The sequence below is a fragment of the Plutella xylostella genome, chromosome Z (genome assembly GCF_932276165.1).
Source record: "Plutella xylostella chromosome Z, ilPluXylo3.1, whole genome shotgun sequence".
In the NCBI taxonomy this organism is placed as follows: Eukaryota; Metazoa; Arthropoda; class Insecta; order Lepidoptera; family Plutellidae; genus Plutella; species Plutella xylostella.
The window spans coordinates 4,176,004-4,188,514 of record NC_064012.1 but is presented as its reverse complement, the minus strand read 5'-3'; the positions used below and the strand labels follow the sequence as shown (position 1 = coordinate 4,188,514).

Below are 12,511 nucleotides of genomic sequence, written 5' to 3'. Positions count from 1 at the left end.
GTCATTGAGCGCAGCATGGCGCGCTATGCGCCCGGCACTGCGGCCACACGACAGGCCGTGGTGACCGCGGCGGTTGGCATGTTCCCCACAGCGGCAGCGATGTGGCTCATTGGTTTGCAGCCCTAGTCTAAGGCCTATAGCGGGTGTATGATTCCTCAAATTTGTTAATTTGGTCCTGAACGTAGCCGGCTGGCGCAGACCGTGTCCATGGACAATTTTGATGGGGCCAGGACGTTGAACTTGTTAATGATATCGTTTTTTCTGTGTCTGAAAGGGAATTGTTAAGGTAGAGTTGACATTTTCCAAAATTTAGTTCTAAGCCAATTGTACTGAAATTTTAAATAATAGAATTTAGGTCTTGCAGCACTGAGGTAGCTTTGCCCCCTAGGGTCCCATCGTCGAGGTACCATACATTAAATTTTGAATTTAGATTCGAAATATGTGGATGAATACCCAGGCTGAATATTGCTGGTCCCAATGGATCGCCCTGCTGACAGCCTGTGGCAGTAAGAATGTGGTGGTTTTTGTACGAGAGCTTTGATGGTTTGCTATAGCATTGCCACAGATAATTATATATTGGGTTTGCGTGGTATCGGATTTCTGTCAGCAGAGCGCTTCTACGTATTGATGGAGTTGAAGGCATTTTTAACGTCCACCTTCAGCAGCACCTGAAAATTTCCCTCGGTAATGAATGTTCGGGCAGCGTGTACCGCCACTTCAGAGCCCCCTTTAGTCCCGAAGCCGAGTTGAATCGGCTCGAACTTCTTCGATAGCTCCGGGAGCATTTTACGGCAGCAGATGATCCGTTCTTGAAAGGCTGATCCATTCTTGAAAGAGAATACTGCGGCAAGGACCTCGTCAGACGTGACCACAGGGGTGCACTCGGAGCCATCCGGGGCATCAGGGAGCTGTGAAGTAGCTGCTGGAGGTGGGTATTTGGACAAGAGGGCTGAATACGTATCCGCCGGGTCTAGTGCGAGAGCATCGCTCGAGAATTAGAGGTCAGCGGTTCCTTTGGTGTCGCCATCGTTCGGCTTTAATTCGATTTTTTTGGTGTTGCTCTCGGGTTTGCTGTTTTTGTTGCCATTTGTTGCCGAGTATAGTAGGCCAAAATAAAAAATATAAATAACTAGATATATCCACTCCTAAATAATAATGAATAACAAATATAAATAACTAGGTATATATCTACTACTAAAACAATAAACCACGGCACAAAGTTTATAGGTATTGTTCAGTACTATTGGTGGGCACTGAACGAAGCCGCCCATCTCACTGTTGGGGCTTTTATTTCATATGTAGTTATACGTATTTATTGTGTGTAAACACAAAAAGGTAAGTATTTAAAATTTAAATTTGAAAAAAACTGTTACTTTTCTTGTCAGCCTGTCTATAAATGTTTCGTCATATGAACAATCACTCCTCGGAGAATAAACTCGGATAGAATGAAACTATCGTTTGTGATTGTTCATAATTTTCTTTATTTTTTAGACTAACTAAAACGATAATGCTAATTTTCACGGTCATACATTTTCATATATAAATATTTTTACATAATAAAACATCTGACAGTCGGGTTGGTATTTTATATACGTTTAGCGATTCGTAAAAGTGACCCTTACTGTAGTTTCGAAAATAGTATCGAATCCTGTGATCGCACCCCTGTACTCATTAAAAAACGGCGATATGGCTCGCGACCTATTACGTGAGTACAAATGTACAGCGAAAAGCTGGCGACTCGCTTGCGAGTCACATCTGACTACCCCTTCGGGGATTACAATCGTTAGGATATGTATGTTGTAATATATTTTTTATATCTTTATAATATCAATTATTTTAGTGGGTTTATTATAGCTATATCTAGGTGTGTAAACCGCTGCAATTTATTGACTTGTGACATAATACCTATCTATAAACATGTAATGTAACACATAATCTTATAAATATAGTGTACGTGCCATTGTTTTCATTGCTATATTTAAGAATGTTCAACATTTAAAAAATATATTTATTCTTCCTTATATGTACTTGTTCTCTACCTGGATGTTGGGACTTGGATCTAACATTTATGGGAACACCCAAATATTCCGAAAAACTTTTTTCCGAATTTGAAAACACCGAATATGTAATTTACAAAATATTGCAATATCGATTTTTTTAAATGCCGAATTCTAAAAATCACGTAAATTATAATTTCGAATATTATGATCCCGAAGATTTCTTATTACGATTGTCAAATACACGAACGTTAAAAAATACGATTACTCAAGCATGCGAAAAATAAAATACCGATTTATTATAATCACGAAAAATTCAAATCCCGATCGAAAATGTGATAATTCGTGATTTTGACAAAAAACCGTAAACGTCTTAAAAACCTTAGACCCAAAACCTAAAGATAGGTGCGACGACGAGCAAAGCGAGGTGCACATAGATATCGAAAAACAAAGCGGAGCGCAGCGAAGCGGAGCGGAGCGTTTCAAATATAGAGCAAAACAATTGCTCGGAATTTTATGGTGTTTAATCTTAAAAACCTTAGGACCTAAACCTAAAGATAGGTGCGACGACGAGCAAAGCGAGGAGGAGCGTGTTAGGTGCACATAGATATTGAAAAACAAAGCGGAGCGCAGCGAAGCGGAGCGAAGCGGAGCGGAGCGTTTCAAATATAGAGTAAAAATATTGTAAATAGAAAACTATTTGTAGTATTTGTTGTTAAGTAACACAACAAAGCAATGACATTGCTCGGATTTTTACGGTGATTAACCTTAAAAACCTTAGGACCTGAATCTAAAGATAGGTGCGACGACGAGCAAAGCGAGGAGGAGCGTGTTAGGTGCACATAGATATCGAAAAACAAAGCGGAGCGCAGCGAAGCGGAGCGGAGCGTTTCACATAATATAGCTTAAAAAATATTGTTAAATTGTATACGGATTATGCTGTTAATAAACACACTATTCTTAATAACTATTTCTTGTTAACTAAGATACATTCGGGAATTTGTATTTTCAGAATATTAAAACTTCGGGATTCGTAATTTTAACAATTCGTTATAATAAAAGGTCGTACTTTTAAAACATCGAAATAATAATATTCGGAAAATTGACTTTCGTGATTTTAATAAATATGTTGTTTGAAATTTCGTTTATTGACTATTCGTGATTTTCGTTATTCGGAAACTTGAAATTCGGGATTGTGAATTATTCGGAACTATGAAATTCGTAATTTTAAAAATCGTTATTTTCATATTCGTAAAAAAGTAATTCGGATTTATGTAGTGTACCCAACATTTATATAATTATGATAACCTAGATGTTTTTGAAAACGTGTCTGATTCTTAAGTCTGTGTTAAATTGGTAACATAATAGTTATCAGATTTAACTAGCTTATTCAATGAAATTTCAATTAAATAAATCTTTTGAAATCGTAACCCAAATTTGTTTGAATATACTTTGCTTTCGATAAATAGCATAGATAATACGGGTTTTGGAAATTATATAACTTATTCAATATTATGTCAAAGCAATTTAATCATTCCTAAACTAATCAACTGGAATAGATCATTAGAAAAGTGTTTGAACTCAAATGCTCGAAAATGAATGTAAGTTATCTGATCTTGTCAAAACAGATGAATAATAAATTTATCACTACTCAGATGTAAAGAGAAGTTTCTTAGCAATCTGATATGGTCGGCTTGTTTTCAGACCTACATAATTATAATCAAAGCCCTTACCATCAAAACTTTCTAAACTATCAAGATGGCGAGAAATTAATGCCTAATAAATGTGTCAAATTCCCTTCTAAGTATCCGTTAAACATGGTTAATTTTAAGAGTTTTGTACCTCAAAAGATTAAAAGGAACCTTTATAGAATCTCCGTTTTGCGTCTGTCTTTCTGTCAAGACTTTTTTTAGTGTGAAAACCACCGATTCCATAACATACATACATCCATTCATCCTGACTCAAGCCCACTCCATTCCCCATACAGCAAACTTTTTTTGGGTATTAGGAAGATTTCCCCATTTGACCCAATCTTGGTCATCCCACTGCATCCCCCATATGGTAATACAGCATTTTTTTCCAGGCGGTAGCGAGCGCCGCTGCGGTCACCCGGCGGTACCGCCCAACGCCAGGGTCTCGCTCAGCGCCACCGACATCGTCCCCGGGACCGTGGCCTCGTACGTCTGCGATGACGGCTACGAACTCTTCGGACCACAGCAGAGAGAGTGCTCTCTGAGGGGCGACTGGACTGCCGAGGCCCCGTTTTGTGGTAAGCGTTTGTTGTCAGCTGCCGGGCCTTTTTACTGTCGGTTTAGTATTTAGGTCACAAATGAGAGTAGGTTTTAAAGAGGCTCATCAGACACACATATCCTAACTATAATATTATAAATGCGAAAGTAACTGTGTCTGTCTGTCTGTCTGTCTGTCTGTCTGTTACTCTGTCACGCCAAAACTACTGAACGGATTTGTATGAAATTTGGTATACATATGGTCTAAGCCCTGGGAAAGAACATAGGGTACTTTTTATCCCGAAATTCCCACGGGAAAACTTTTTAAGGCGAAGCGAAGCGTGCGGGAACAGCTAGTTGGCATATATACTAGACTTTAGACAAGAGTTTTAAGATTACAAACACGTGAATGTAATACTGTGTCATAGATCATTTATTCAAGGTTATAATATAAATTAACATTTAACTAATGAAGCCTAACCTAATTGTAAATAAAATTATGAAAACTGAACTAAAAGATAAAATTTTACAAATTCAAAGTATTCGCCTCAAACTTAGTCTAACTAGTCAAAGATGCCGCCTCGTATCGTTCCTGGCTCGAAAGTGTCCAACAAGCCAGCCGCATTACCGCGCTGTATCGCCAACGAAATGCGCTGAACCAGGAACGACCCAGAGCGAGCATCATGACCTTTTTCCTTCAGGCGCTTGCCAAGCTCTCTGATGAAGCATAGAAAGAAAGAAAGAAAGAAAGAAAAAACATTTATTGCCACATAATCGGGAAAACACAATAAAACACAAATACAAAAATTAACTTAAGATTAAAAGGTGGCAAAAGGACAAACTCAGCAATGCTGCGAGTTATACCTCGTATAATCTATGCAGCGCTGGTTTTCAGTATGCCCTGAACTTAGGTGCTAAATTATATACTAATAAATTAATTAAACTAGTGACACAAGCTTAATTTGATAATAAATGGTATAGTTTTTTATATAAATAAATACTTTATAATAAATATTATAGTTTTATATACAAATAAATAATAATAATTAAATATTGTAGTTTTATAAATATGAATTAAATTAAATATTGTCATATATGTATAAACGCAACTAGAAGTAGAGTAGATTGTTATAAGTCAACTTGCAGTGTCATTGAAGCCAGTCTGTTTTATCAGTTAGGTTCATTTTTATTTTTTAAAAGTATATGTCCTTGCCGCATCTGAGTTTTGTTTTTGTTTTAAAATATTTTTTAATTTATATTTAAAAGAGATGCGTGACATATTCTTCTGAAGAGGCGGGGGTAAGTCGTTCCAAATTTTTGAAGCAGCGTATTTGAAACCGCCTTTGAACCCAACTGTCCTATGTTGTGGTATGCATGCATTATTTCGCGCCCTACTACGAGTATTATATTGGTGAGCTTCCTTTTTCCATCTCAATTTGTCATACAGGTATGCTGGCCTTTCTGTGTGAACGATTTTATGCACCAGGTTGGCTAGATGCAGTTTCCTACGGGCAGCCATTTTAAGAACGCCCTTTTCATTCAAAAAAGGCGTTATATGGGCCCTTTTCGGTATCTTATAGCAAAACCGTGCACATGCGTTTTGTACCCTTTGTATTGCTCGTTCGGTTTTCGCAAATATTCTAGGTCCATATACCACGTCACAAAAGTTAAAGAGGGATAAAACCAACGACTCAACTAGCAAAACCCGTACCGTCTCAGAGATAAATTCACGGATTCCGTATAGTACCTTCAGTCTGTAAAACGCGTTTCTGATCTTTACATTTACATGTTCTATATACCGTAGTTCACTATCCATAAGGAGCCCCAAGTTTCTGGCTGACATAACTTTATCTATGATGATGTCATTAATCAATATTTGGGGGTTATTCTGATGTATAGCGTTCACTTGATGTTTAGTTCCTAATATCATAAATTTTGATTTTTGCGGATTGAGTGCTAAAAAATTTTTACAAGACCAAGTGAAAATCGCGTGCAGATCTTCGTTAATTTTAATAATAGCTTCATTAATGTTTTTAGAGTTGAAAGAATAATACAGCTGAGTGTCGTCTGCATAAAGATGTACTTTGCAGTGCTTAATACATTTGATCAAATCGGCAGTATACAGTACAAACAGCAGAGGACTCAAAATAGAACCCTGAGGGCAGCCTCTAGGTACTGTCTGCATTTTTGATCCCTGTATGTTGCCGTCCTCATCAACTGTTTCTACGTACTGCGTTCTTTCGGACAAGTATGATCGAAACCACTCACAGGTTGTCGAGGAAATGCCGTAATAGCTCATTTTTGAAAGGAGCAGACCAGTATCAATACAGTCGAAAGCTCTAGAAAAGTCCAAAAGAACCAAAATACTACCCTTCCCTGTATCTGACTCAGTTATTATATCATCAGTTACATGAGCTAGAGCCGTCTCTGTACCATGATTGCTTCGGAAACCAGATTGCATGCTGGGTAGGATATGTTGAGTCTCTAAGTATAGGGTTAACTGTTTGCAAACTACTTTTTCAATTACCTTTGACAGAACTGGTAGAACACTGATTGGCCGTAGGTCTTTGTACTCTTCAACGGTGATATTCTTCGGTAGAGGTCTTACTTTAGCTGCCTTCCATGCGGTGGGAAAGGTTTTAAGCGCTATGGATTTATTGACAATAAAGGTAATTATGGGCAGTGTTATCGAGAGCGTTAACCGAATCATCTCTGCCGAAAGAGTATCTGTTCCAGTTGCATTTGTCTCTATGGATTTTAGTATGGCTGCCACTTGCTCGTCAGTGCATATTTCAATTTTAAATTCTGAACTATTTGTAGAATATTTATTATTTTTAAAATAGTCAAACGTATTTTGGTCAATAGTTAGGTTACAAGGAACGTTGAGAAAAAAGTTATTAATTTGGTTCGGGTTATTTAAATGTTTTGGAATAGATGGTAGACTGGGTTTACTTAGATTTGTTGAGTTCTTTAAGTGACTCCACATCTTTTTCGGATTATGTATATTATTATTTATGTAAAAATCGTAATAAGCCTTTTTTTCCCTTTTAATTGAACTGTGTACTAAATTTCTTAAATCTTTGTAGTATTGTCGGTGATGATCCAATTTTGTTGAAATTGCCTTAACCAGTGCCTCATCTCTGTGATGCATCATGATCTTTAGTATATAGGCATAAAGCCTCTGTTCCCCAGGAACCTGCTGCTTCGACAGCAAAGGGCAAAAAGCTGTAAGAGGCTTTCAAATTAGAGTACTTTAAATGCTTTGCCCCTGCAGCTGTCTCGGCAGCAGCTCCTCCAGCACGAATTGTGTTGCCGAGATGAGCGGCGGCATAGGTACTTACACATGTGGCGTCCCAAACCAGACATTGACCCCTCTTCCAAGGAATTAGTGTGATGCCATCAGGGCGCTTCCCGTCGGTCCGAAACAAACCAGGAGGTTCAAGGACGCACGGGATATAAACTGACACCAAAGCTCTACGTATTATATCGTTGAGGGCACTATGACGGGGCAACCTCCCGGCATACCTCGTGCAGCTTACAGCGTGGTGGCCGTCTGCCTCTACCATCACCCCGCAGATGCACTTGTGTGGGACACAGACGTCGCAGCCAAGTCGCAATGCTACTGCAATGCGTAAACTGTCAGTTGTCCAAATATGTGCCAAGCTGGGGCGAAGGCAGTGCATGCAACCAGGCTCCCGCTTCCGGTCTCGTAACCGCCTTAATCCGTGCAAGGTGGGCCCCCGAGGAGTTTGCCATAGTATCAGCCACGAGAGCCGTACACTGAATTTCATTCCATTCTTTCTGTATGTTCGGTTTGACAACATTCTGGTTCGGATGCCTGCTAGCCCACTCTGTCAACCCTACATCAACGAAAGTATTTGAGTGACTAGATTTACGACCCCGTGCGCCGACGCAAGGAATCCGACTAGGGCAGTATCTTGCAGCCTACGAACCCCAATGCCTCCATGTCGTATGGGCAAAGATGCTTGACACCATTGCGTGTCATTTAGAGAGACATTCAGAATTTTTTCCAATGTCCGCTTTACAGTCGCGTCCAATGCCGCCACCTCATCAGGAAACAGCCAGGCGGGAGATGTCCTCACGGTGTACGTCAGCCTGGGCATAGCAAGGCAACTCCTTAATAGGATGAGGGCTACACAAGATGATAGTTTATCTAACTGATTCGTCAGCTTGGAGAACGTTTGGTGTTTATTCTCAATTAGAGCGGGTATACCTTCTGGGAAAATTGGTGCTCCAAGTAACATAAATTGGTCCTGTAACTGTATTTTGTAAACCTGGCACAATAGCATCAAATAGCGAAAAGCTTTGTTGCGGCCCTTGGGGTGTTACCGAAGAATTCACATTTTTTGCTGTTGAGGATCAACCCAATCGATTTTAGGTTCGAGATTAAAGTTGGTATCTCATTTAATACTGTTTCTGGGCTTCCGCCAATCACACCATCATCTAAATACCATATATTAAGGGGTGATTTAATGGAGGATATAGTTTTGTGTAATGCGAGGCTAAACACCAACGGTCCCAACGGATCCCCCTGCTGGGCACCAACCTGCGATGCGATCGATGTCTCGTGGTAAAATAGATTGCTAGGAGACGAATAGCACTGATGTAAGAAGGGATAGAGTTTTGGTACCTGCTCCATTACTTCCCTCAGCAAAACGTCTCTTTCAACGCTATTAAAGGCGTTGCGTATGTCTAATTTAATAATTATGTGATCGGGATCGTCCCTGGTAAACGCACGAGTGGCGTGTATGGCCGCTTCACATCCTGGTGCTGTTCCGAAGCCGAGCTGATGCGGTTGAAGGTACGCAGCCATTTCTTCTTTTACCGCCCGGCAGCACAATTTTGCGACTAAACGTCTCAGCACGCTACCTACAGCAATCGGTCTGACGCCGCCATCGGCTTTGTTTAAAGCACACAGTGAGGCTCCGTAAAGGTATGGGCACACCTCTCGATTTATGGTACCCTTCAAGAGAAAATTTGACAATTTGGTTAGAGACTGCAGCAAACGGACACCACTGTCACCGGCCGTAAAAGAAGTCAATTCTTTTAAATGTTCCGGACGGAGCCCATCCATACCCGATGCTGATCCATTATAAAAGACCCTACCGACAGCTTGACATCTTCTGTACTTACTGTCAGATGGAGAGTAGTCAAGCTGGGTTCCGTGGGCATTGACAAATCACGGGATGGGGGCGGGTGTTTATCAATTATGGATGATAATGTAGTGTCATTGTTCGGAGCTATGGAGCAATCCGAAGTAAGTAGTCTTACAGCCCCCCTTAAATCACCCTCGAAAACTTTGGACTCAATTAATTTACAGATACCTCTTCTATTTGTTTGGGGACCTTCAGAAGGGAAGTAGACGTTGTCACTATTTATGTTCGCTTTCACTTTAGCAGTTAGGGATCTCCTATCCGTCCTATCTGGCACCGCAGGGCAGTGTATGAAAATGTAAGTAAATGATACCAATCATCAGTGTCATTCGTCTCTAAGCATTTATCGATAGTTGCTGCTAGTTCATCTGCAGCAGAGTGTCTCGCTCCTTTTGGAATGTGACTCAATACACAGACTCTATTTTTTTAAATTGGTAAATTATCGAACGTGACATTGTTGATGCTTATATTATTTTGATGCCCTGTAGGGAGATTACCGGAAGGTTGTGTGAGGACATCTCTGTGCATCCTGCCAATATGAACGCTAAGTCCATGTATAAAACTACGGGATGAGCCAGGGCAGTGCGGGCAAGGCACTCTTGAAGGAGGGTTATCCATTGTATTAAAATGCAATACTGTGTCTGCAATAATCTTATGAATTTGTAGGTATCTCTGTTTGCTTACCAACATATATATGTAATTGTTATAGTTCCAAATGTCAGGTTTCCAAGTTTAACAAAACATAAGTTGTTGTTTATAATGACCAGCTGTCTCATTGCCTTTCGATTTACAATGCAACTTTTCAAACAAATACTTTGCATGTTGTGTTGTCGGGCCAGTGTGTTTGACGTCCCTTGAGGCCTGAAGCCTATATTGACGGCTGTAAATCGAAATTCATAGGGTATTTCCCGTTAACCAGAGAGAGTTTCAGACTAGCGCATCAAACAAATGATCCGACGTGTATTTTGTATCCAATTATTCGGGACTAGACAGCAGCAACCCGCAATACACGGATCATCACAGAGGATATGCAATAGGCAATATCATTATACTCGTACATTGTATCCAATCATACAATCTGGCAACCCTATGAAATAACGACCGCTGCCTGCTCCACGCGGTCTGATGTTCCTTGTGGGGTGTCCCCTGCAGGTTTAATTATTTTTCACATTACACGTGTACTATAGTTGTTTGTTCGTAATAGATTCAACTCACTACAACTTTTAATTACTTGTTTAACGTATGCATAATGTACGTATACAATACAGCCATTTGTATTTTCTTTTCAAAAGATTTAACGAGGTAATAATATTTTAAGGTAAATCATTTTCAATCAGCTTCCGAGTGGAAATTCTAAGATTAAAAGTATATAGCCTATAGTGCCCTGAATCTTAGGATAGTGTAGCATATTACTATAACTTTTCAAGAAATATTATAAATAAATGAACAATAAACAAAAAAAACTAAGTAGGTATTATATTTTTTTGTAACATTAATACTCGTTGATTATAATTCGAAACAACAAACAACGACTACACATAGATATACCTATACCAACTTACCGTGTTTGAATAGACTATTCAGATTATCCAGATAGGTTTAAACAGAGATTATGGAATCGGCCGCCCACGCTGTCTGGGCCGATGGCGGCGGCAGGTGGGGGGCACAGCCACCCCTTTATTCTCTACATACAGAGTGTTCAAAAAGGGGAATATTAAGCCGACAGGTCGCTGCTCGTAATTCCGAACACTGATTGCTCTACGATTTTAAGAAATCGTCGCAAATCAACAAAGTTTTTATGAAGGATTAAATTTTTATACCTTTTTTTTATACCCTGTATAGGGTTTTATTTTATCAGTGTAATTTGCGTTAGCAGGTCAGTGTACCCAAGATACTGACAAAAAATTTAGAGTTGTCGAACTCTTACTCAGTAATCGCAAAAAATGCCGTCGTTGCATGCATTTATTTTTTCTTTACACTAGGTGTTTTTCCTCCGTTCCCTACTTATTTTTCCACCCTGTATGTCGCCACATATCTTTGTGACGAAAATCATCTTGACACTATCTAAAAATAAAATGATAATTACGGATAACCTTTTATCGATTAACCTTTAACTTGTTGACTTTTAGGACAGTCTATATAAAATAATCGGCCTCAATTTTGCCATGGTCTGTTGTTGTTTGTACACTCAATCAAACAATCAATCTCTAAAGTGTACAGATTTAGTTTGTAGGGTATATAATATGGAAAATTCTTGAATTCTTTCTCATAACACTAGACTCCTTTTTGATCATAAAATTCCTTCTACCCGAAGGTTGTCTTGAAAAAAATCGCTTTAAACGACAAGACCACCATTTTTGTTTATACGTCTTGTTTAAGTTATGCAAGTTAATTTCATGTATGCGTACAAATAAAGAATATTCTATCTATCTCTCAGGCACGAACGTGGCATTCAGGAAGCCGGCGAACCAGTCGACGACCGTCCGGGGGGGGCACGCGGCCAACGGCAACGACGGGGAGCGAACCACGGAGCACGACGGCAAGCGCTGCACGGAGACGCAGCGCGAGGCGTCCCCCTGGTGGCAGGTGGACCTGCTGCGCCACTACGCCGTCAAGGTGGTCCGCGTCACTACGAGGGGATGCTGCGGTAATTTTGTTTTGGTTAATTTTAGTGGCAGTTGAGGGGGTAAAAGTGTGGCGTAGCAACTGTGTGTTGTCGATGTCGAGCGAACAATGAAAAAGTTCCAGTGAGAAAAGCACCAAATTACTCCTATGGAAACGGTTAGCTTAATGACGCCGTCTTCAAAATTGAAGTACTTACATTACATTTTGGCTGATCAAAATACTAAGCAAAAACTGAAATATTGTATTCAATTTATTTTTTTATTTAAGCTATTTACGTTTGTCATTTTGTAAGTGGAACTTTTTCATTGCTCGCTAGTGTAGTTGTAGTTGAACTATGGTTAAAAATATGACGTAGTAACTGTGTCATGTCATAAGTATGTAAGTGTCGCCTTACCGCCGACACATTATCAATCAATAGTCCTTTACGGCAGCTATAAGATAAATCCGATAAATAAGCAGCAAAGCAGCTTTAATTTTAATTCGAGCA

At 39.6% G+C, this 12,511-nt stretch overlaps 1 protein-coding gene across 1 annotated transcript in view; it reads left to right on the top strand.

Moving 5' to 3' along the window:
* The window catches only part of LOC105394950 (P-selectin), an 84,177-nt gene that overhangs the window by 28,052 nt on the left and 43,614 nt on the right, over nucleotides 1–12,511 (top strand). Inside the window, exons 2-3 of the mRNA XM_011566873.3 lie at nucleotides 4,081–4,266; nucleotides 11,837–12,046. Of these exons, the coding sequence (XP_011565175.3) occupies nucleotides 4,081–4,266; nucleotides 11,837–12,046 (396 nt within the window). The remainder of the gene's footprint in view (nucleotides 1–4,080; nucleotides 4,267–11,836; nucleotides 12,047–12,511) is intronic.